At 59.9% G+C, this 24,178-nt stretch overlaps 2 protein-coding genes across 3 annotated transcripts in view; both read left to right on the top strand.

Annotated features, from left to right (window-relative positions):
* The first annotated feature begins 234 nt into the window (after window positions 1–234).
* LOC128828533 (uridylate-specific endoribonuclease D-like) lies at window positions 235–8,560 on the top strand. Its single transcript, XM_054013274.1, has 7 exons — window positions 235–341; window positions 3,142–3,325; window positions 3,944–4,146; window positions 5,745–5,861; window positions 7,058–7,164; window positions 7,660–7,802; window positions 8,403–8,560. Exons 1-7 carry the CDS (start codon window positions 272–274, stop codon window positions 8,515–8,517), a joined length of 939 nt encoding a protein of 312 aa, XP_053869249.1. The 5' UTR covers window positions 235–271; the 3' UTR covers window positions 8,518–8,560.
* Window positions 8,561–14,652: 6,092 nt separating this feature from the next.
* Window positions 14,653–24,178, top strand: part of AGAP2 (ArfGAP with GTPase domain, ankyrin repeat and PH domain 2) — a 58,142-nt gene continuing 48,616 nt past the window's right edge. For both annotated transcript variants that reach the window (XM_054013082.1, XM_054013081.1), the window contains exon 1: window positions 14,653–14,860. In XM_054013082.1, coding sequence (XP_053869057.1) covers window positions 14,701–14,860 — 160 coding nt within the window. In that variant the 5' untranslated portion in view covers window positions 14,653–14,700. The remainder of the gene's footprint in view (window positions 14,861–24,178) is intronic.

Below are 24,178 nucleotides of genomic sequence, written 5' to 3'. Positions count from 1 at the left end.
CTGACTGTCTTTCAATACCTGAATTCTCTGGTCTTGCATATCACCCAACCTGCTCCCACCTATCCCTGGCTTATCTCTCTGTGCGACAGCTGTGTCTGACTTTGTCTAGTTCTGCTCACAAACTTAGCATGTGTTCATTATCCCTGGGCTTTGAGCTGCTGCTCCAAACTTAGCGCGGTTTAATATTTCTCTAGCGTTATCTAAGTGATACAGCAACTGATATAAACGCTCCGTGCTGCTCCGGTGTCAGGTAGGTTGCAGCCCATCCAAGATGAAGGGCATTCTTGTGCTGGTCTGCTTCCTGCCCTGTTTAACATCTGGGACCCAGCTCTCCTTTCCGGGTAAGAGCAGATTTTTAAAATATTTTTAAAACTAAAGTGTATCCCGTTTGGATTTATGTGACGATAACAAAAAGGTGATTCAGGGTGAGATTTCTCTCCTGCCCCATAGCCTGGCAAAAATGATGGGTTATAACGAGCCATTTTTGCGTGAACGCAGATGCCCAAAGCTCTGATTTTGCAAAAGCGAAATACAGCCCTGTTCAGGCCGGAGCAATGTCTAAGGCAGGGGTAGGCAACCTATGGCATGCGTGCCGAAGGCGGCATGCGAGCTGATTTTCAGTGGCACTCACACTGCCCAGGTCCTGGCCACCGGTCCGGGGGGCTCTGCATTTGAATTTAATTTTAAATGAAGCTTCTTAAACATTTTAAAAACCTTATTTACTTTCTATACAACAATAGTTTAGTTCTATATTATAGACTTATAGAAAGAGACCTTCTAAAAACATTAAAATGTATTACCGGCACGCAAAACCTTAAATGAGAGTGAATAAATGAAGACTCGGCACACCACTTCTGAAAGGTTGCCGACCCCTGGTCTAAGCATTGCTTACTTTTCACTTCTTAAGTGGTTCAGAAGGCCCCATGTTGGCCTCTTGCATAGGAGTGAATTTTACCCTTGTAGAATAATTTACCAACCAAGGGATGTGGTGCAGTCTCCATCCCTTGACAGCTTTAAATCAAGATTGGATGGCTTTCTAAAATACATGCGGTAGCTCGGCCACAAGGCATGGGCTGGATGCAGGACTCATTGAGTGATATTCCCGGGCTTGTGTTACGCAGGAAGTCAGACTGCTCCTAATGGTCGCTTCTGGGCTTCACATCCACGACTCTCTGAAAAAAATAGACAAAAATCTGTTCCGTGAAAAGCTGCCGTTGGCCATCATCGGGGACAAATTTGGGCAAAACCACCCACCTCTTTGCTCACACTTCAGGCCACCTTTTAAAAGTGCTCCGCACCCAGAATCGGCCCCCAGTTTTTAAACGGATTCTGCTGCCATTATACGTGCCACCGCCAGACTTCCCGAGTGTCTGTTCCCACTTCAGTGCTGGATGGTCTAGTTCTAAAGCGCGGCAGCAAAATCGACACTTGGGGCGCTTCTCCAGTTGGGTCTGTACTCTGTGTTCTGGGAGCGCTTTGTGTTTTGCTGCAGGAGTAGCTTGCAATCACTCTTTGCTTAACACGTTACTAGCCTGGGGTATGTTCACCATCGACGACAGCTGCTCTTCCCCCCTGCAGGTTACTTTGTGCAAATAATCACCGTGTCGCGTGCACTTGATCAAACCCGTGAAATCAAGTCGTAGCCACCTATGCACGAGCGCTTCAGAAATCCTACTTCAAGGAAGCCGACAGGCGGTTTCCCACTGATTTCAAGGGGGGCAGGATTTCACCCATGTTGTTTTCCATCTGGTTTCGTGGTCGGCTGCTTGCTTGTTTGTGCCGAGAACTTGTCCGTGGAGTTTCCGGCAAAGGCAGAAATAACGCTTCCCTGTTTCCCTTGTGTACTCGCGTAGAGCAAATGCGTAGCAAAGAGTGAAAGCCGGGATCCCAAGAACCTTCATGAATAATTAAGGTCAGATTTGTAGTTCTAACTTGAAAGGCGAAGGCTTGGCTGCCATATCTACAGACGGGAGCAGATTCTCCCCCGAGCTCCCAGAGATACGGGCATTTAGGGCTCATTAAAAATCCATGGATAGCGCTCTTGGCGGCAAAGCCTCCGATGGGATTTCAGCTCCGGCATGATTTGCTCTCAAGGCAGTTGAGTGTTGCTGTGCGCTGGGCAGGTGATATGGGGCAGTCAGGGCCAGCTGCCTCCAGGATGGGGAGCTGCTTCGGCGCATCTCTGCTTGCACGCACCCCAAGGACGGCGTTGGGGCGCGAAAGAGAGAGAAGCAACATCTCCTGCTTCCCAGCTATATTACATTAACAGTGTCATTTCCCCTTCTTGTCGCCAAGGGTCTGCCTTGGGTCAGTATCCACCTCACCATTGGATAGAGGAGCAAAGCTGAGGCACGTAGAAAAATGCTCTGCCCGAGGTCTTCTAGTGAGTCAGTGGCGGAGCTGGATAAAAGGACCCAGGAGTCCTGGTTCCCGATCCACTGTGTAAAGCAGGCCCCCGTCGATCAATCCTTCCGGAGAGGGAGTCCTGGGGCTGTTCTGTACAGCTGTGGAATCAAGCAGAGAGGGAAAGTTTAAGAAACCCCCAGAAAGGTGAAAGTGATTGGAAGCGGGTCTGTGTCGATGGGCTTCGTCCATATCTGGAATGGAAAATCGAGGAAACGCAGCTTCATCCTGCAATCAGCAGGTAGTGTGAAATAGCCGCAGTGGGAGAGGATAGCATAGAGGCCAAGCCGAGGTGTGAAAGGAAAAAGAGGGTAGACGGAGCTCATTCCAGATGGTCGGAGCTGGGTTCTCTCACACACATGAGAGGAAGTAGGCCCTACTCAGACACAGGGAGAATGGTGTGTATAGACAGTTGGGTATTAGGAATGGAGCACATGGAAGAGGGAAGCTGGAGTCTCCTCTTTGGCTATATTGCCTGCACAGCGTTCCTTGGGAGTAATTATTCCATAACAATGATGGCTTACTGACTATTCCAATCAGCACATTAGCTGGATGAACTGAATAAACCAGCCATCATGCCTTCAGTGAGCCAGCTACCCCTTTGAGCTGGGTAAGAGGGGAGTTGGGGACTTGTGCTGTACGTGCTCCTCTGTCCATGTTTCTAGCCCATGACCCTAGTATCTGGCCATGGGGGCGAGGCCATAGTGAACTCTGGTCCGTCTCTCTTTGCCATCCCAGGAGAAGGTGAGCCGCGGGAGGTCCCCTCGTTCTACTCTGTCTCCGACAGTGAGATCAAGAGTGTCTCTGAGACGCTGTACTCTGCCGACGTGAACAAGGCCACCAGCCACGAGATCGTCCTCAACCTGCAGCACAAGATCTCCTCTGACCAGACCGGGGCAGGCCAAGACTACGCCAGCCAGAAGTGAGGGCCTGGGGATGGGGTGCTGGGAAACCCACGTGTGTGGGATGTACAGATCAGGGGGGAGGGTGCATTGAGGTTACACCAGATCCTTGCATGGGCAGAACCTTCCACAGCCACGTAGACATTCCCGCAGGGCAGACAGAGAGGAGTGCTGCGAGGTAGCACGCACATGCGGCAAACGGGTCTGGTCAGGGTATGGGGGTGCACAAAGGGGGATGGAAGTGGTACCTAGGCCTCGTTCTAACTCTCTGGTAGGGGTGCCTCCTTCTGCAGATCCCATTTATAACTATCCGAGAGGGACTAGTTAGTCTCTGGTCAGAGAGGAAGGATGGTCCAGTGGTTAGGGTACCAGCCTGAGACTTGGGTGACTGGGGTTCTATCCCTTGCTCCGCCACAGACTTCTTGGTGTGACCTGGGGCAAGTCACTTAGTCTCTCTGCCTCAGTTTGCCCTAGAGGGGTGGTGAGGATAAATGCATTAAAGATTGTGAGGCCCTCTGATGCTCTGGTGATGAGGCCCAGATAAGTACCTAAGGCAGAGCTATCTGTCCTCCGATTCTCCGGCTGGGTCTGTGACCAGGAGCAGTATCCCTAAACCCCTCTCTCTGCTCTCCTGCCAGGCTCTTCAGCTACGTGGACGAGGATGCCCTCTTCTCCAAGCCCACCTTTGCCAGGCTCTTGGCTCTGCTGAATAACTACGAACGCATGACGGGCAAGGAGGAGGTGGTGACCACCTCCGAGAGCCAGGAGGTGGACGCTTTCCTGGATGAAATCTTCCAGACCCAGGTGATGGAGAAGCTGACCCAGTTCTTTCTTTCTAAAGGTAAAGCGACGACTGTGCAGGTGGTGCACAGCTGGGTGATGACATGGGTTGTGTCTGCCGCCAGGCGCTAGAGGGACCATAGAGGGGCCTAGGCTCAGTGCAGGATCCTGGAGCTCTGCCAGGTGCCATGGAGACAGGCTGAGCCGTCAGGAGTCCAAGCAAGGAATTGCCTCCCCTCGCTGAGCCGATTTGTACTGGGTTCTGCTCTGTGTGGAGGAGCTGACTGTCCACCCCAACGTGAGGCCGCTGGGCGGGAGTTTTGGCTCTCTGCAGAATGCCTGTCCCTCTAGCTCAGCTCCCACCCGAGCCGAACGCAGCTCCCGGCACCTGCTGGCCGCCAGCGCCGGCAAGCAGGACTGCCTGTTCTCACCACAGCCGGCGCTCGCCTGTGAAGCTCACTGAGCGCATCAGTTGGAGAAGGAACATGTGTTTCTTGGTGTATTTCCCAATGCACCGTCTGCTAAATACCAAGCACGGCGCTCAAAAGCGGACTGTGAGAGCCGGCATCCGCAGCGCTCCGGTTGTCCCTCCCCGCTCAGCTGCTCGCCGCGAGCAGTTGTCACAAATAGCACATTGCGTCCTGGTGCTTGGCTTCTGAGGCAGGAATGGGAAGATTCAGGCCACTAAAGACAAGGCTGCTGTTAAAACGAAGGCACACGGGGAACTCGCTGCTTGCCAGTGGGGGGCGTGTGTGACACAGAGTAGCTGGCACCTGCCCCCGACGGGAGTCTGCCAGCTGGGAGTGACAAAGGAGGAGGGAAATGTGCAGCCGAGGGGCAGTTTGCATGTTCAGAGAGGAGAGGGCGTGGGATTGGAGGGGAGGCAGCCTCCGTCTGGGGAGAAGGGCCTGTGTCCCGGCTACGAGGGTCTGATGTTCTCAATAGCAAGGAGGAACATCCGATCGCTCTGGGCCTCACCAGTTTTTACAAGTGAAGAGTAACAGGGGGTCCTGTGGCACCTTTGAGACTAACAGAAGTATTGGGAGCATAAGCTTTTGTGGGTAAGAACCTCACTTCTTCAGATGCAAGACCAGTCCCTGCACCCCCGGCTTCCTGCGATTCACCATGACTCTCAGCCAGCCAGTAAAACAAAAGGTTTATTTTGACGACAGGAACACAGTCCAAAACAGGTCTTGCCGATACAGACAACAGGACCCCCTTTAGTTAGGTCCATCTGGGGGCCCCAGGGAAGCCACAGCCCTGTTGGTCGGGGCACCCCTCTTTATTTCCCAGCCAGCTCCAAACCTGAAACTCCCTTCCGCAGTCTCCTTTCTGCCCTTTCCCCGGCTCCTCTCCCAGCCTTTGTCCTTTGTCCAGTTTCCCGGGGCAGAGGTGTCACCTGGCCTCCAACCCCCCTTCTGGGTTCTCATGTTACACGCTCAGGTATGCTCCCTTCCCCAATGCAGGCAGTCCCAGCAAAACTCCCCTGCAACCTTTCCAGGTTAATACTCCCCACTCAGCATTCAAATAACACATCAAGAACATTCCCACTTCGCACAGCTGGGCTATGGAAGAGCTCCCCAGCTCAGTCCCCGGGGAGCTAGCTGCATTGCCCTGCTGGAGACCCGCTCTGACACCCGCTCTCTCTCCCCGGGCCAGGTATCTATTTGTCGGAGAATGACTTCAAGGCAGACCTGAAGAAGATGTGGTTCGGGCTCTACTCGCGCTCGAAGGGAGCGGCCATGGACTCCTCTGGCTTCGAACACGTCTTCCACGGTACAGCGCTGCTCGCGGGGCGGCGAGGGGAGAGCTCCGATGAGGGCACAACACAAATCCACAGCTCCGGGGGCTGTCGGAAACATGAACAAACCCGAGGCTCTGGCACGCCCACTTGCAGAGCCCCTTCTGCTGGAGGGAACCCCCCTCCAAACACTAGAACCAGAAACGTCAAATGCGGGGGGGGGGCTAAAATCTGGCCCCTAATATTCGGGTTCCTGAGCAAGCAGCCTCATCTGCAGAGGGGCTGACCTGCTGAAAACCGGCCCCAGGTCAGCCTCTGTGAAAATCAGGCCACATGTTTAAGAAGAAGCAGCCCGAGCTCTGGGGACAGCCCTTTGGATCCACAGATCTCCAAGCGTGTTCCAAAGGAGGCTGGTATCATTAGCCCCCTTTTACAGATGGGAAACTGAGGCACAGACAGGGATGCGCCTGGCCCACGTTCGCCCACCAGGCCAGTGGCAGAGGTCGCTGGGAACAATCTTGGGGATGTAATTTCTGCCAATCATACAAGCGTGAAGGGGGATCGGGGGGAGGTCAATCATTGGGAATATGCCAAGGGGCCAGTTTGACGTGAAAGCTGAAATGGAACAGACTAGATGTGCCGGTCTGATAAGTGGTATAGCCAAGCCTAGGGTGGGATTTCCTGAGGATAACCCCCTTGTACTGAGTCCCGGGGTGGTGTTGGTGGCCTGCAATACACACATCACTCCGGATGATCTGGTGGACCCTCCTGGCCATAAGCTGCATGGCTCTGAGTTTAACGCTGGGTCTTTTCGGGCCGGCTTTTACCTTGGACAGCATTTCTCAGGTCAGGACACTTAGTTATTCTCAGCCACTCAACAGGATATTAATTCACCCCGACCCACATTAGCACGTAACCCACGGTGTCGAGACGACAGATGTTCTAGGTCCCTGCTGAACAGACAGATACAGCCCCGCGAGCGATTGTCCTAAAGTGCCTTGCGGTCAAGCAGTTGTACCGGAGAACTTCACGGATCCCCGCGTATGCTCAGAATCCCCGGGGGGATGGGGACTCAGGGGAAAGTGATGAGAGGCTGGAAGAAGCTGAGGGGCCCGTTGGGAAGGGCACAGGGACTGCGGGAAGCCGTCGGTGACGCTGCCTGCTCTGGGGCAGGATGGGAAATGAGCCAGAAACAGGCCGGGACTCCAGCTCTGCTTCCTCTCGCCTGCAGGTGAAATCAAGAGCGGGAAAATCTCAGGTTTTCACAACTGGGTCCATTACTACGAGCTGGAGAAGAACGGACAGATCAATTACCTGAGCTACAGCTACGATGGACCTGTGAGTGCTGGGGGGAGGGCGTCCACTGGGCCTACCTCGGCACGACTCCTACCTGCCCGATCCAGGGGGAGGCGGCTCCCAGCCCGGCCCAGCTCAGCATGGCTCCTAGACCGGAGGGAGGATCCCTTTCTGCTCACCTGCTCGACCTGCTGCCTCCTGGCCCCACGAGGGGTCTGGGATCAAGTCTCAGTCCCAGTGGCGAGGTGAGGGGGGCTTGGTGAGTCCCTTTGCAGGCCCAGCACAGACGGGGGGACAAAGTCTCCTCCCATGGAGTCCTGAGCCATCGCAGTCCAGCTGTCGGCTGGCGAGCGGGCTGCCCGGCGTCCCTGCCCGGCGTCCCTGCCCGGTGTCCCTGCCCGGCGCTGGCTCATTGGATAGCGAACCGGTGCCGTCCTTTATCCCATGCACCCTCTTGAGATAGTTTCCAACCGGAGACAGCCCAGAGTACCCCCTGCCAGGGGCACCCACCTCTTGCGTCCCCTTGTCTGGTTGCAGTGGACTGGCTACCCTGACATCATGGCCTTCCAGTACCGCTGGACGGGTTATCTGAAGAGCGTCGGCTCCTTCTTCATCGGCTCCAGCCCCGAGTTTGAGCTGGCCGTGTACACGCTGTGCTACAAAACCAGACCCAACAAGCTGTGAGTATCAGAGACAGTACCAGGTAGGCCGGGCCCCAGTGGGGGTGTTGTCCCCAAAGAGGCACCGGCTCAGGGGGACGGACTTTCAGGTCATTTCTGGTAGCAATTGTTGTACTTTTAAAAAACTCTTCGTTGTGCGTAAAACCCTTTGAGAAGCTTGCTAATGTCTCCTTCCCCACAGGCTTTTGTGGCAAAGGTGATCATAGAGCAGGGGGAGCCGGCAGTCCGGACTCCTGGGGAGTGGGGTGTAGTGGTTAGAGGGGCTGGAGTCAGGACTCCTGGGTTCTCTCCCAGCTCTGGGAGGGAAGTGGGGTCTAGTGGTTAGAGCAGGGGAGGATGGGAGTCAGGACTCCTGGGTTCTCTCCCAGTTCTGGGAGGGGAGTGGGGCCTAGTGGTTAGAGCAGGGGGTTTGGGATCAGGATTCCAGCCTTCTCAGCATTGCCAACCCCAAGTGTTCAAAACACAGGATTGGCTTAAACACTGTGAGGCTTCTAAGAGATACCACACGTGGGGACACGTTTGTATCGTCCTGCGGGGCGCACTCAGGGCGACGTGGTTCTGGACGGCCTCCCCAGCGGCCTCACGTCCATCTCCTTGCAGGTGCACGCTCAGCCTCAGCGGGAAATCGGCTCAGATTCAAACTTACTCCTGGACCAACTCGGAGTACGGCGCAGGCAAGCGGTACCTCGCCTCCTCGTACCCCAACTCCCCCTGACCCTCCCCCCCAGCACCTCGACAATAAACCTTTGCCTCGCTCAGCCACTCCCTCTTGCCTTTTGTTTTCAGGGTCCCAAGTGGGGGACTTCCCCCGCCTGCAAGCGTGGTGCCTGCTGCTAGTTTCTTGCAGCGCTTGTTGTTCGGGGAGGGTGCATACGTGGCCTGTTATGTGACACTAGGTAATAACTGTGTCCAGTTTTGGGCCCCACACTACAAGAAGGATGTGGAAAAATTGGAAGGAGTCCAGAGGAGGGCAACAAAAATGATTAGGGGCTGGAGCACATGACTTATGAGGAGAGGCTGAGGGAACTGGGATTGTTTAGTCTGCAGAAGAGAAGAGTGAGGAGGGATTTGATAGCAGCCTTCAACTACCTGAAAGGGGGCTCCAAAGAGGATGGAGCTCGGCTGTTCTCAGTGGTGGCAGATGACAGAACAAGGAGCGATGGTCTCAAGTTGCAGGGGGGGAGGTCTAGCTGGATATTAGGTGTAGCGGGGTGATCACCCACTCCTGCCCTGAGGGGCTTAAAACAGCCCTGGGAGAGGGCTGTGGCAGGGACAGCAGCTGCAGCCGGGCCACGCCCCAATCAGGCCTCAGCTGGCCCTATATAAGAGGCTGGGAGCCAGGCACTCAGCAGTCTCTCTCCAGCTGTAGAGGGCGAGGGACCTGAGCAGAGTACCCGAGTGGAGCAGGGCTGGGGAAAGGCAGAGGAGCTGGGGAGCTCCAGTCTGGAAAGCCCCAGGCTGCGGCCTAGCAGAAGCCCCGTGGGTTCTGGGGGTTGCGGAGGGCAGCCCAGGGGTAGGCAAAGACTGCAGGTCCAAACCCAACCTTGCCGGTGTTGAGTAGGCTGATCTGTGGTCTGCCCCAGGGCGTGGGGGCTCGACAATGACTGGCAGTGGCCTTAGACTGAGTAGAGGTGGGGATAGGAGGTGGGGGTTCCCCTGAGAGTGAGGGGTTACTGCCAGGGGGCAGCACTCCAGATAACGGGGCACCGGAGTCCAGGGAGGGACGCGGGGGCCCAGCGGCAGTGGGGCACCGGCCTGCAGGGGGCGCTCTGGAGGCTGGATGAGCTAATTCCCGAGGCGACCAGCGGGAGGCGCTGCAGCGGTGAATCTCACATCGCTACATTAGGAAACACTATTTCACTAGGAGGGTGGTGAAGCACTGGAATGGGTTCCCTAGGGAGGTGGTGGAATCTCCATCCTTAGAGGTTTTTAAGGCCCAGCTTGACAAAGCCCTGGCTGGGATGATTGAGTTGGGGTTGGTCCTGCTTTGAGCAGGGGGTTGGACTAGATACCTCCTGAGGTCCCTTCCAACCCTGATATTCTCTGATTCTATGAACCTCGGGCAAGTGCAGAGCTAATTTAGTCCCCAGCAGGCCCCAGGGTTAATGCGCCGTGCACGCATTGTCCGGCTCCATTTGGATCTTGGAACGGGGGTGGTGGTGGTGGTGGTCATGAGCGAGCTTCTGCCTTGTGGTTTGTGCTGCACTCCGAGCTGCCCTGGCTGGGATCCCCTGGAAGCAGCTGGCCACTGAGCTCTCCCTGGTAAAGCAGCCCGGCTAATGGCCTGCCCCATTGTCGCTGTCCATGGTGACGGCAGTGAGGTCTCCAGGTGGAGTTTAGCTGGGAAAACATCCCTTATTGCTGCACACGGGCCTGAGAGCTCCTGACTAGGCAGCAAACAGGCACAGATGCCCTAGAAAAGCCGGGCTTCCTCCCCGTCCTGCAGCTGTCCTAACCGTTCCCAGTCTCCAGGGGGCAGGCAGGTGTCAGGGAATCTGTCCGGCCATGGTAGCGCTCCTGAGAGATGCAGACCCCTCTCCGGCATACACACCCATCCCCTGCTCCCGAGAAGGGGCATTTTCCTCGCCCTCATCAAGCAGGCAGCCCCGGGGAGTGCAGGGCCTGGCCCTTCGGCTCCAGCGCCCCCCACAACCAGAGACTTCCCAAATCACTTCTTCTGTCTGGGCTCCAACGCCGTCTCTCTTTCCCCGCCTTGCTGTGCCGTGCCGCGACGTGCGGCCAGACCCTGCTGTGCTGCGTGGGATTTCCCTGGCAGTGCCTCCGAAAGACCCCTGCAAAGCGAGACGCTGCTGGGGATTTACGGCTTTCGAAGTCAATGCTGCCTGATATCTTCATGGCTCCCGGTCACTGGTGCTTGGTGAATGGGGAGGTTGTGGCTTGGCTTAGCAGCCTGCAAACTGGCACCGTTTGCTCACCGCCAGCTGCGTCTTCACGGGCCGTTTTAGACTCGTAATTCCCCCTGGCAATAGCCCCAGTGGGAAGTGCAGCGTAGCCTGGGTTCGGGCGTTAATATTGTCGCCCCTCTGCCAAGTGGGAGCCGATTTTGAGGCCTCCCCATGGGAAGAGAAGTCAGCGCGGTGGACTCTGGGTCTTTTCTTAGTGTCACTTGTAAGCATTGAACTAGTTAGAGCTGAAGGCAGAGAGCAAACTCGCCCGCTGCTTGCAACTGCTGGCCCCCGACGAACGTGCATCACAAAACGAACAACAATGCAGCGTTGCTTCAAAGACTGAACTCTGCTTGCATGCGACGCAAAAGGCAGCAGCTCCATTGGGTGTCTCCTGCTCTAACAGGGTACACAGGGCCGGACTTGAGTCCTGGCAGAGTCAGGAGACCAGAGGATCAGAGACTGTAATGCCATAACCAGCCCCACCCAAATTCACCGTCACTAGCGCGCTTCAAACCACGCCCCAGACTGCAAAGCTCACGTGATGAGAACCAGGGTGGGTCAGAGGGCCACCAGGTGGCGCTCGAAGGCGCCAGATTTGCAAAAGTGCTCAGCCCCCAGCAGCTCCCATAAGGTGGGAGAGGTGGTGATGGGGGGGGCAAATACGCCATTGTTCCCCGTGGGGAAAGGGATCCTCCATGGCTCTGGGAGGGAGCCGCTGGGTGCCAGATGCTTTTGAAAAGCTGGCGGCTTCCGCTCGCTGCTTAGCCGGGAGCTGAGTAAAACTGAAAACCCAGGTCCGCTTAGCAAGCTGCTGTGTGGATTGAAACGTCATCTCGTCAAGAGGAAGCCAGCGGAGGTAGGAGGCTGGCACTTCCTACCTCTCTGCGGTGCACTCTGACGACGGCCTGCACCTTTCCCCCGCCAGGGTTGTGCAACTGCCAAAATCCCCCCCCACGGGAGGAAAAGGCTGAGGGGGCGGGTTCCCAGAACGTGGATTCCTGGGACGGGAGAGACACCCATTCAGCATTTCCTGCACCACAGGTGAGAGCGTTGTGTTCACCAGCATCCAGTCGACTCATGGACTGCCTGTAAGCATGGCGGGCAGACAGCCTTCCTCCCCTTCGCTGGGACCAGCTCTGCATCACGGATGGGGACGGCACAGGAACGCTCAGCATCCCGGTGCTGTACAAAACACAAACGCTGCTCTGGAGACCCTCGCTGCTTCCTGCAAAGGGAGGTGAAATGCAAGCTCAACCCAGAGCTGGATCTAGACCCCTGGAGTCCTGACTCCCAGATCGCCGCTGAAGTCAGGGCCCCTTACGGTTGTGAATAAAACCTTCCGAACGTGGAAGTCTGCAGACAGCCTGAGATGACAGCCCAGAGAGGGGTGTAAAGGGTTGTTGTTCACCTCAATGGGTGTTTACTCTGAAACCTAACAATGGCAGTAATTTGAGCAGAAACATCCAGCTCACATGATTCTCCCACAATATCCCCCCTCCCCGCCCCCTCCCAATGTTAAAAACTCCAGCTCTGGATCCCTTACAACAGGGCCAGATGCACCCTGACACCCAGCCGCCAGCTCTAACCACTAGACCCCACTTCTGGCTTGAGAATTTATGATGCAGGGGTCACCGTGGATAAACAACTCAGCATGAGCGCCCAGTGCGATGCCATGGCAGAAAGGGCTAAACGGGAGTACTGAACGGGAAGTGGGAGGTGATTTTGCTCAGTCTATGGGGTTGGTGAAACCAGTCCTGGACTCCTGCATCCGGGTCTGGGGTCCCCATTTTAAAAAGGCTGTTGGGTAATTGTCACGGGGGCAGAAAAGAGCCACAAAACCGATTTGCAAGCCCGAGAAAATGCCAGACAGTGAGAGACTCAAAGAACTTGTCAAAAAGGAGATTGGGAGGGGACCGGATTACAGCATCTAAGTACTTTCACGGGGAGAAAACCCTGGGTCCCGCAGGCAGGGCCACCCAGAGGATTCAGGGGGCCTGGGGCAAAGCGGTGGAGCTTCGAGTCGGCAGCAGCATTTCAGCGGTGGGGGGCCCTTCATTCGCTCCCCATCTTCGGCAGCACTGAAGGGGGTCCCTCCACTGCCGAAGACCAGGAGCGACTGAAGGGCCCCCTGCCACCGAAATGCCGCCGAAGACCCTGACCGCCGCAGGGTGAGGAAAGGGATTCTCGGCCAGGGCTCACAGGGCCCCTGCGGGGCCTGGGGCAAATTGCCCCACTTGCCCCCCCTTCTGGGCGGCCCTGTCCGCAGGGCTCTTTGTCCTAGCAGAGAAAGGCAGGACGTGAACCATTGGCTGGAACTGAAGCCAGACACATTCCAGTTAGAAATAAGGCCCCAACTTTTAACAGTGTGGGCGATTAAGCGCTGGAACAAACCACCAAGGAAATCGGGAGAGTCGCGATCGCCTGTTGCCTTCAGCTCAAGCCTGGAGGCCTGGCAAGAAGAGAGACGTTCGGACCAGACAAAAGTTACCGAGTCCAATGCAGGCATAACTGGGTAAATGTACACGGAGTGTCAGCCGACAGGAACTGATGGTCCCTTCTGGCTTTTAAACTAGGAATCTAGGAATTAGCAAGGCCCTGCAATACTATAGTGATGGTCACCCTGGAAATAAGTGAGATAGATAGAGGGGGTGCATGGGGATAGATAGATAGATAGATCCTACGGCTGCCGAGAGCGGGTTCGGGCCCCGGTGAAAAAAAATTTTGGGGTCCCCCAGCAAGGCCAAACCGGCTAAACAGGGACGAGACAAGAGTGGGGGGAAGCCGGGCCCCCTTCCAGACCGCCGGGCCGTGGTAATTTGTATCAGCTTTCCCCCCGCCTCGTCAGCCCTGGGTAGAGGGGGAGCATGGGGATAGATAGATAACAGGGTGTATGGGCCTGGATAGATAGGTAGAGGGGGTACATAGGATCGATAGATTAGATGAGATGAGATGGATCTGAGTGGATGAGATATATGCGTATGGCTAGGGATGTACAATGTTTGTGCACATGGGTGGCTGCATATACGTGTGTGTGTGCGCGCGCGTGCATTGTTGGGCCTGTATGTGTGTTCATGGGTGGGTGCACGGTTACATTAGGGTGCCTGTGTACATGCAGGGGGCTGTTTATGGATCGCTAGCGAGGTGTGTGCGGATGAATGTGTGCACGTGGAATGTGCGAGCATGGATGACCATATGTGTTTGTGTGTGGATGGCTGATACCTGTGTGCAAGGACAGGTGTGTGTGGGTGTGTGTGTGGAATGCATGCCTGCAGGGTGCACAGAAAACGTGTTTGTGTGGTGGACATATTTGTGTGGATGGATGTGCACACTGGTATGTTCACGGACAGCTTGTCCGTCTAGATGGACGGGTGTTAGCGTGCGTGCATGGGCTGGTGCGTGCACCTGTGTGCACGGCGAGGCGTGTGCACGGATGGGTGCGAGTGTGCGGCTGGCACGTTTGGATGGATGTCTGCATGCATGTGGGGTGGGTGGGTGCATGCACACAGGTGTGCGCGGAGAGGGTGTGTGCAGGGATAGGTGTGTTCGGCTGGGTGTGTCCCTGCGTAGCCATATCTGGGTGCCGCCAAGATGAATGAAATAATTACACGTTGCGGGGAGCCAATGTTCCTAACACTGGCAATGAAGTAGCCCGACGAGCTGCTCCACCCGCTGTGGGAGTTCCCTGCTCCTCCTGGGAACCTGCGGGGTGTTTTCACAGGCCCCAGTCCTCGCCGAGCGACACCCTGTGCGTGCTGTCAGAATCAGGTAGAGCAACAGAGGCTGGTTTGGGTGACGCGCGACTCAGGAAGTGGAGCTGAGACAGAGATAGACAGAGCCACAGACCGAGCCGGATGGGCCGGGGCCCCTTTCGTTTTTAAGGAGGATCTGGGTACTTTTGGTCTCGGGGGGCCCTGGGGGCTGAGCCATGGGCAGAAGTTCCAGACGCAGCCCTGCCAGGAATTAGCAGACGGGGCGAAGGGCCTGGGACCATGAACGTGCAGAAGCAGTTGATGACTGCAGCCATCCGCCTGGAGGCAAAGAGGCACGAGGGGGTCAAACTGCATCTGAACAAAGTTTTCCGCCTGGTGGAACGGGTGAGCGACCAGCAACTGAAGAACAGCATCAAGGCCTCGCTGAGCGTCGTCCGAGGTAAGCAGCGGGCGCGCTCTGGGCTGGCTCCTCTGCCCCACGGAGGGGCTGGTGCGCGGGCGACCACAAGAGACTCTGCTTTCCCAGGGCAAAGGCACGCGGCGGCTGGGTCGCTGAGTCTGGGGAGGCGCTGGTGGGAAGCTGTCCAAATGGCTCATCCCAGCCCGGCGCTGAAATGCACAACGCTCGGCGGCTCGCAGAGAGCTGGGACGCGGGGCATAGAGCGCAGAGCGACCTGTTCTTCCCCAGACGTCCCTCGTCAGTGTCACGCAGCTGCAGGGCTCCTGCGTTCTCAGGGCAAGTCCCTGCAGCTCTCTTTAGGAGGTGGCATTTCGGCTTGGGTGGCAGGGGACGGGGAGGGTCCGGGCGGGCGAGGGCTGTGCAGGGGGATGCAGGGGGCAATCGGAGCAGGCCCAGGCAGTGGCTGGTGGCGGGGATGAGGTTAGGCTCGCGCTGGAGGAGACAGTAAGCGATTCGCTCTGCGCAGCGTCAGGTCCATGCTGTCGGGATCAGGCTGGCGCTGGCAGGGACACACTGGCTTTCCCTCCTCCCTTTCGTGCTTCTGGCTGCTGTATAAAGAGGCAGGCGATCCCGCAAACGGCTGGGGAGGTGGGGGAGAGGGGAGAGAGTGGTGGCGTAGAGACGCGTCGGTTAGGCTGTTTCCTGTGGGTTTCTGGAGCCTCCTGCGATCGGTGGGGGAGGGCAGCTGGGGTAGGCATCCGTCACGCGGGCCTCCTCTGCCCCAAACAACCTGCCCCAGGCTGGTGTCCCGGGCACGCAGGACGCTCCCTAGATGGGGATGGTCTCTAGATGCAGATGCCGGAGGGCTGGCCAGAGCAGGGCTCCCTCCAGAGCCCGCCTAGTTGGCTGGAGGGGACTCTGCCCCCCTGCCCACCCCGGCAGCAGCCATCAAACCCCAGCCCCTTCTGGCAATGCCCGAGGATACAGGGCTGGTAGCAGCAGCATCTAGGCCCTGGATCTCCCCCTGTGGCAAGAACTGCGCTAGGCCCCGGGGCTGGCGTTGGGAGCGGGGCCAGGGCCAGGAGCCTGTTGCCCCCCTGTTCTCGGTGGGTACAGTGCAGCAGCCCCGGGGCACTGCCCGCCAGCGGAACGGGGGAGGGAGGCAGGTGTCACGGACTCACAGGTCGTGCCCACTCTTGGCCCTGTGCGGGCTGTGTGTGTGTGTGGGGGTGCCCCTTTCAGGGAGACAGCCCTTCTCGGGGGTCCACTCTCTCCCGGGGTTAGGCCCCTCCACCTCTCTGAGCCTCAGGGAGTCCCCTCGCTCTGGACCCCCGGGGCCTCCACTCCCAGAGGGAATAATGCAACCCTGATCTCTAGCCCGGAGCGACTCTCGGCCAGCGTAACACAGGAGGGGTTATTGAGAGTTGAACACAGCACAGGAAACTCTCAGGGCCTCAGGCCTGGCCTCCCTCAGCACAGCACAGCACATCCAAGTCTCCCCTGCATCCAGGTGGGCTCTGCCTGCTCCCCCTCTCCAGCCCAGAGCCCCCTTGCTCCCAGCTGGGCCTCTCAGATCACCGGCTCCAGGCCCCGCCTCTGCCCATTGTCTTCTCTCCAGGTAACCAGGGTCGCCTGGGCCTCCTCTCCCGTCTTCTGTCCTCTGTCCCCCTCTGGCTGGAACTGGCTGGTCAGGTCACTCCCTGCAGCCCATTGTCCTCCCACTGGCCGGAACCGGCTGCGACTCCTGAGCTGGGCCTCCAGGTCGCCAGTCGCTGGGGTGTTCATTCTCCAGGCCATCGGCCGGGGTCCCAAGTTCCCTCTCCGGTCCTCTACAACAACAAACTCCCTCTCCCCTCACCTCGTTAAACCAGTAACACCCAGGGAAACTGAGTCCCACCCCCTCTGCATGCAAACCATTGGAAAAACCAAGAACCCCCCCCACTTCATCACATCTCTCCCCCCTTTGAGTCTGAACTGAGCGGGGTCACTTAGCCAGTGACCTGGGGAAGTTCAGGGTCCCCGCCCCGTGATAAAGCATCAGCTATAACATTGGCCCTCCCCCTCACATGGGCCACCTCCATGTCATACCCCTGGAGGAGCAGGGCCCACCTCAGCAGCTTGGCATTGGCCCCTTTCATTTGGTGCAGCCACGTCAGGGGCGAATGGTTGGTGTACCCGGTGAAGCGCCGCCCAAGTAGATACAGCTGCAGTTTTGAAAGGGCCCACTCCATGGCCAGGCGTTCCTTCTCTATGGCCGGCTCAGCAGGGGACACCAGCCACCCCGGGGACATCCCGCTCCCTGTGCCCCGGAGCCGCCAAGCGAAAGGCGCATCCCTTCCCAGGGAGAGCGTGCCGCGGCGTTTGACCCTCAGCAGCTTGCCAGCTCTCTCGCAAGCAGCCGCTGCGGCAGCTGGCTGACATGCTCAGCCCCTTCCCAAGGCTCCCGTCGTCAGCTCTGTCCCACTTGGCCATCCAGAGACGTTCCTTTCACGTTGGCAACAGCCGGTCCTGACAGCTGGAAAGTTCCCTCCGCCCCAGCCTCTGCACCGAGCTCCTTCCTGCAGGGAGTGGCTCCTCCCCTCTGCACACGCGTGTGCACACACATGTGCTTGTGTGCAGTCACGCCTGCCCTCGCTCACACCCACGTGCAGGCACGCGCTCCTACGTGTGTGCAGCCCCCTGTGTGTTAACGCAGACAGGCACACAACACTGGACACACGCCAGTGTTCAACCACACCTGCGTTCACACACATGGGCACACACACAGAGCTGCACCCTCGGATTAAACACCCACACGCATCCACACACGCCACACACATTTGCCTGCAGCCGCCCACCTCTTAACCGGCCCACAGCCGTGCATGCGCACACGTATGCACGCAGGCTGGCGCACACGTGTGTACACGCGCACACACACCAGTCGTGCCAGGGGCTGGCCACCCTGGGGATTCGGAAGCCCAGCCTCCACGTGGCTGGCTGCCCTCCCGCCCCACTAGCCGGCTCCTTGCTTGGCAGCATTAGTGCCGCCCCATTAAGCCATTAGCCGGCGATGACAGCCGCGCTCTCTGAGCAGCAGGGAGGTTTCTGTGGTAACAGGCCCCTGTGCGCCTTCCGGCGGGAGTTTGCCTCCGAGTTTCCTGGGGCGCCTGCTCCCCCTTGTGTGGGACTGGGAGGGGGGAGCTGAGGCTGTAGCAGAGGGGGTGCACCGTGCTGAGGGGGGCTGCACAGTGTGGGGGTGGGGGGCTGGGCTGATGCTGTAACAGAGGGGGTGCACCATGCTGGGGAGGGAGGGGAGGTGCACCATGCAGGGGGGTGGAGCTGCACCATGCGGGGGGGGATTGGCTGGGCTGATTCTGTAGCAAAAGGGAGTGCACCATGCTGGGGGGGAGGAGAGCTGCACTGTGCTGGGGGGAGGGGACTTGCACCATGTATGGGGGGCTCTGCACCATGCTGGGGAGGGGCGGGCTGATTGTGTAACGGAGGGGGGGTGTGCCATGCTGGGGGGGAGGGGAGTTGCACTGGGCTGGGGGGGAGCCGGGCTGATCCCCCGCCCCCCGGACGGTGCCTGGGCTGAGGGCAGGTGGCGGGGAGAACAGATCTGAGAACAACGGTGCCCAGTGCTCGCCTTGGCTGTTGGGGTCTGAGCCCCCTGTGGGCACCGAGCCCCCACGGGTACCATCGCTCCCGGCCTTGTGCGGAGGGAAGCCTGGGGTCACAGGCAGCAGCCATCTGGGGCTCATCAGTGGATGGTCCCACGCCAGGCCCTTTCCGGCCCCGCCACCGGCGTTTAGTGCTGCGGTTTTCCTGTGCAACAGGACACCTGACTCCTGTGGTCGGTGGCGCCGCCTCGTTCTCCGCTGCCGCCTGCCGGGAGCCTGGACGGGGCTGCCTCTCGCCGGCGCCAGAGCCCGGTTCGGTGCCAGCGCCCGGCTCTTTGGGTGGCTTCTGTTCGCCGGGCTCTGACGCAGAGGTGGATCCCGGGTGCCGGAGCTGTTGCCATGGCGAGAAAGGAGACGTGGGCGCCGGTGCTGTTTGGCACACGCAGCGCGGTGCCTTTATAGGGACCGAGGGGAGGGGGTGTTTGTGAAGGGCTGGGACCCACCCCGTCGCCGACTGGTTGCATCAGGGGCATCTATATTCAAGGGGCTGGCTGGGGTCAGGGGAGGGGGGCTATGGAATGAGCAGGGCCAGGCTGGGGGCCAGTGGAGTACTGGTTGTGGGGTGAGCAGAGGGCTGGCTATGGGGTGAGGGGGGCAGTGGAGCGACGTAGGGACTGGTCCTCATCTCCCTGCCCCACGTCGGTGGCTGCTGCTCCAGCGGGGTTATGGGCCGGGATGCTGGGGCTGAGGGAGGTCTCCACGAGATAGTCCAAAAGCCCTTGCTGTCCGTCCCCCCCAACCCGGGGCAGGGGCCCTGTCGCCCAAATCTTGCAGTGCGCAGTGCCCCTTGCCACTGGCATCTCGAAGGCGCCGCCCCCGGCTGTCTGCCCGGCTGGTGGCTGACACGCAGGCTGGCATTTCCGCCCGAGCCAAGAGCTCACTGGGCCGCTCTCGCCAGGTGGCATCTGGGGCCCAGGTGCGGTGCCAGTGGAGGCCCTGTGGAGCTGCTGTGCCGTCGGCTTTGCCCGTCCTGCGCCGGCACCGCCTGCTTCTCTCGTGCCTCCCCCTGCCCTCCCTGCCGCCGGCACCGGGCGCTTGCCGGCCCCATCGACCTGGCCTCTCCCACCCCCTTCCTTTCGACAATGGCTGCCCAATCCCACATAGCAACCCGCTGTGCTGCTGTCATGACAACGGGGAGGAGGTCCGGTTGCCACGGTGCAGCTGGCCACCTCTGGAAAGGCAGGTGGATGTGCCCTGGGCACAGGGCATCGAGCCGGAGAGCACCGGAGATGGAGAACGCTTCTCTCTTGGCGCTGCCCTGGTTTCCACCCCCTGCCCTCGGGCGCTGGCGGCATTGCTGACTCAGGCCAGCTGTGGGCAGGTGGTGAATTCCAGCAGCCAGGCGCCACCCCAGCAGGTAACTAAGGGAGAGAGACAACACGGCTTGTTTGGCTTCCCTCCGCCCAGCCTGCCAGGTCTGGGAGGTTTCCCAGGCATCACCGTGCCATGCGCTCAGCCCTCGGCTTTCTCTGCTGAGCCAGCAGCGCCGGCCCCGCTGTCTCGCCGCCCCGATCCTGTGCGGGGGGGGAGGCGGAGTGGGGAGAGATGACACAGTCAAGCCATCTGCCCCAGTGGGACGTGCCACTCACCACCCAGGGAGGCCCGTGCTGGGGACACAGTCCGGATGCCCACGGTTTGCGGGCAGGGGCTGTGGAGGGGAGCGTGTGCCCGAGGCCGCCCCCTAGAGGTGATGCGGGAGGGGGTCCGGAGAGGAACCAGCCCCGCCCACTGGCTGCAGTTGGGGCTCCGAGCGCAAGCGAGCAGCGGGCTCGGCTGGGGGCATCTTCCTGTCGCAGTCACGTGCGCTGGGCTGGCCAGATGGAGCGGCAGTGCTGGCTGCCTGGCTGCGTCCCGGGACCCGCTGTGTGGGCTGCCGCGATTCGTCTTCTGCTTCCCTGCAACAGGAAAGCAAAGCCCCCGCGCCAGCCAGCAGCGAGAAAAACCCGCAGCCGGGGCTATTAGCCAAGCTGGTCAGGGCTGCGACCCTGGGCGTCCCTAGCCTCTGACGGCCAGGAGCTGGGGCTGGACGAGAGGGGATGGATCACTCCGTTCGTTCCCTCCGAAGCACCCGGCATCGGTCACTGTCAGCAGCCAGATACGGGGCTAGATGGACCATTGTGCTGACCCTGGATGGCCGTTCTCATGCTGGTTCCAGGGAGCAGCAGCACCACCAGAGCCTGGGGTGTGTGTGTGTGTGTCAGGACCAGCAGGTGACCCCTCAATGATCCATCCTCTCTTTGGCATTCACCGTCAGGACCATCAAAGGAGGAGATCCTGTTGTGTATTACCATAGGGCCTAGTGAGAACAGACACAGCCCCTGCCTCAAGGAGCATATAGCCTACACAGACGAGGAGTAGGAGGGGCGGTGACTTGACCAAGGGCACCCAGGGAATCAGTGGCGGAGCTGAGATTAGACCCCAGGGCTCACGAGTGCTCTAGCCCGTCCGAGAGAGGATGGGGACAGGCCGATGCCCTGCCGAGGGGTTCCCTGTGCTGAGCTTTGCGGTAGCGAGACGTCTCTGAGGAGGGAAAGCAAACCTCGCCGGTAGGCAGGAGGTGCTGCTCAGAGTGGCGCCTCGGCGCTGTAGCAGCCTTCCCCAGAGTTGGGGAGATGATGGTCCCCGGGCTCAGTCCTGCTCTAAGTAAGCCGGGGAATGGTCCCGCTATTGTGGGGAACTTTCCTGGCTTATACACGACCCCGGTGAAATTGGTTAGTGAGAGGATCTGAGCTCCCACTCCCTTTACCCAGAAGCCTGCCTGACCTCGAGGGCTCCCCTTCTGCTCTCCAGTGTGGCTGAGTCCTCGTAACTGTGACAAGGCTGGGCCCAGGATTCCTGGGGGGCTCCACCCCCAACCTTGTCGTGCTCACTCCAGGCAGGGGCTAGGGTGTCCCCACTCTGGGGGGCTCTCTCTGCTCTGGACGCTTCCCTGACCCACTGATCATAACACACAGTTCAAAGCAAATACAATTTATTAAACAGCAACCAATTAAAAAAAAATGGGAAAGGTGAAAGGAAAACCCGTCACCCCGCTCTGTGGCACGGGGACATCACAAGCAGCGTCTCTGGGATGTCAGGGAAGTTCATTCTGTTACTCACATGTCCCAGGCCCCTGCCCCGGCCCTGGCTGTTCTGCAGGGATGCTGCGGGCCGGATACGTGCTCTGGCGGTGGCCACACGCCCTCAGGCTCTAGGTGGCAGGACCCTTCTTCCCAGCGTCGCCCCCGCCCCATCGGGGTTACGATCCCCCTCCAAGTCTGGCCTGCCAGGCCTCTTGGGTGGGGGCGTCTCCCAGCGCTGGGCCCGCTGCCCAGGGTCCCTCCTCGCTCTCCCCAGCGGCTCACCGCATCCGGCTCCGGACGGCCCCAGCCCCAGCTCCACTCTGCCTCAGCACGGCTGCTTCTCTAGCCCCTCGGGCTGGCCCGGCTCTGCTCCCCAGCTCAGCTCAGGCCCCTGCTCTCTCCTTAGCTCTGCCCCCCGCTGACTGCCCCAGGCAATTCCATCTCATATGGAGGAGAGGACATTTCCCGCCCCACACCCCCCACCTCTTGACTCCCTGATTAGCCCGCCCTGTCAATCAAGCTGACTCGGAGCATTGGCCTCTCCCCTTTGCCCCTGGGGACTGTCAGTGTCAGGGTCCTGATTTCCCGTCGACCCTCCCCTTTTTTCGGGATTGGGAGCTAGCCAACCAACCCCCCTGCCCCACTGAGATTTAGTAAGGGGACCAGAGTCCCCTTACATATAGATGGGCCCGAGCCCCCTGCCCGGACCCTAAACGTAACCATCCCACCAGCCCGGGCCAGAGGCAGCCGATGGCAGACAGAGGTCTGAGCTCCAGACCGGTCCATCCCCCAGACTCCGCTTCTGCCTCCATCCTGCCGACCGCCTGGCATGTGCTGGGTGACATCACGGCTGGTTGCCGCGACAACGGCGGTGATGTCCCGAGCAGAGGGGGCATCTCACATCAGTCGGGGAACCCGGCCCGTCGCTGAGCCGGCCCAGCCCTTCGTGGCATGTTCAGCCCTCCCGCTCCCGCCTCATTTCCTGCCGCCCCCCACCTCCGCGACGTGTCCCAGATCTCCGGCCCATGCCATGGCCCAAAGGATCCTGCCAGGTGGCCGTGCCGCTGTGTGCATTGACGCGGGGCGGGCTCTCAGCCTGTCTGCTTTCCAAGTGCCTGGGCGGCTGCCCGCTCTGCCTGGCCCAGGCCCGCCCCTCTCTGCCAAGCCGGGCCCTGAATCCCAGGCCAGGGGTTGAAACTGCCTCGACCCAGCCCAAGGGTGAGCCCCGGGAGGTCCTGCCAGCTGCTCCGCCCATGGCAGGGTCCGCTCTAGCTCGGCCGTGGGCTGGAGCGGGCAGAGGGCGCTTCTTGCCTCTGACGCTGTGGTGCTGCGGCGGGCCTGGCAGATGCCCAGTGCCATGGGGGGGGGCGTCTCCATGGGCAGCCCGGCCCCGGGATGCCTGGGTCACAGTCCCGGCTGCACTGGGGCATGCTGGAGACGGGGGGTGAACTCACCCACCCCCCCCCGAGCTGAGATTCAGCAGCAGCACATGCCGTGGGTGGGTCGCCATGGCGATGCGAGCAGCTCTGTCACGAGCCAGGGGGGGGGCTGCTCCTGGCTCCCCAGAGTCTCCTGGAGGTGGGGGGGGCACCCTGTGCTTTACCGCACATGGCCGGGCTGCCGCTGCGAGCCGGGGCGCTGGTCCGCCGCCCCCCCTTCCCCTCCGAGGCAGAGCCTGGCCTGTAGCACCCTGGCATAGTGGGGCCACGCCGGGCAGCTTTGGGGGGGCATACCCCAGTTTGCACCGGGACACACACACGCTTCCTGCACTTCAGCTGGGCAGGGCAGGGGTTCAGGGTGGGGGTAACTGCCCCCCGTCATGCCAGGACTCAGCGCAGTGGGGGGAGTGTGGAATCAGGGTGGGGGGGGTCATGCCCCACTCTTCCCCAGGCCTTGGATGCAGTGGGATGGGGGGATGGGTTTGGGGGGATCTGGGGGCACCATGCCCCATTCTCCCCCAGCCCTTGGTGCAGCGGGGAGGAGACTGGCGCAGCGGGGAGCAGGTGGGCCCGGTCGGGTCACCTCTGCTGCAAACACCCTGCTGGGAAGCCAATGTCTTGTCTCCGCTTCCCCCGTGTAACTGGCCCTGCCTCCCCGAAAGCTGCCTACAGCCGAGCTTATTATAGCCCTGCCGGGGCGGGGGGGGGGACCCCCCACTGCGGGAGCCGCAGCTCTGCTGCCTGGCTGGGTTAGCGGAGTACAAGGCATGGGGGGTGGGGGCTGGCAGACCGAATGGGGGGCAGGTGGGTGAGTGGGGCTAGCAGTGGGGGTGTTGACACTGTGGGGCTGAAGGAGGAAGTGGGGTGTTGGTGGGGCTAGTGGAGGTGGCAGCGGGACAGTGGATGAAGCTGCCCCCCCATTTTGCCCCCGTCACTCCCCACGACCCATTGGGATGAATGGAGAATCCCGGCTGATCTCACACCAGCGCGTGCTGAGCTTGTGCCCACCTGGTGCCGCCCTGGGGCGGGCGATGGGGTCCCATCGTCACAGCTGGGTGAACCCCATGAGAGTTGGCACCGCACGCTGCTGGCGGAGATCAGTGCCTCTAGGTTTCCCCCCCTAGACGCCCCCTCCCCAGGGTCCCGCCTGCTGCCTTTGCAGCTGGGAAGGGGCTTCGGGCCCAGCCCTGCCCAGGC

This window comes from Malaclemys terrapin, chromosome 23 (genome assembly GCF_027887155.1).
Source record: "Malaclemys terrapin pileata isolate rMalTer1 chromosome 23, rMalTer1.hap1, whole genome shotgun sequence".
Taxonomy (NCBI): Eukaryota; Metazoa; Chordata; order Testudines; family Emydidae; genus Malaclemys; species Malaclemys terrapin.
The sequence above is the reverse complement of the archived record's forward strand: the minus strand, read 5'-3'. Positions and strand labels throughout refer to the sequence as shown.

What these genes read in the sequence shown, in the direction of transcription:
- LOC128828533 (XM_054013274.1), top strand. Translation starts at nt 272, where the DNA reads ATGAAGGGCATTCTTGTGCTGGTCTGCTTCCTGCCCTGTTTAACATCT. An exon ending in CAAGACTACGCCAGCCAGAA is followed by an intron (nt 3,326 to 3,943) that starts GTGAGGGCCTGG and finishes CTCTCCTGCCAG; the next exon opens with GCTCTTCAGCTACGTGGACG. An exon ending in CCAGTTCTTTCTTTCTAAAG is followed by an intron (nt 4,147 to 5,744) that starts GTAAAGCGACGA and finishes TCCCCGGGCCAG; the next exon opens with GTATCTATTTGTCGGAGAAT.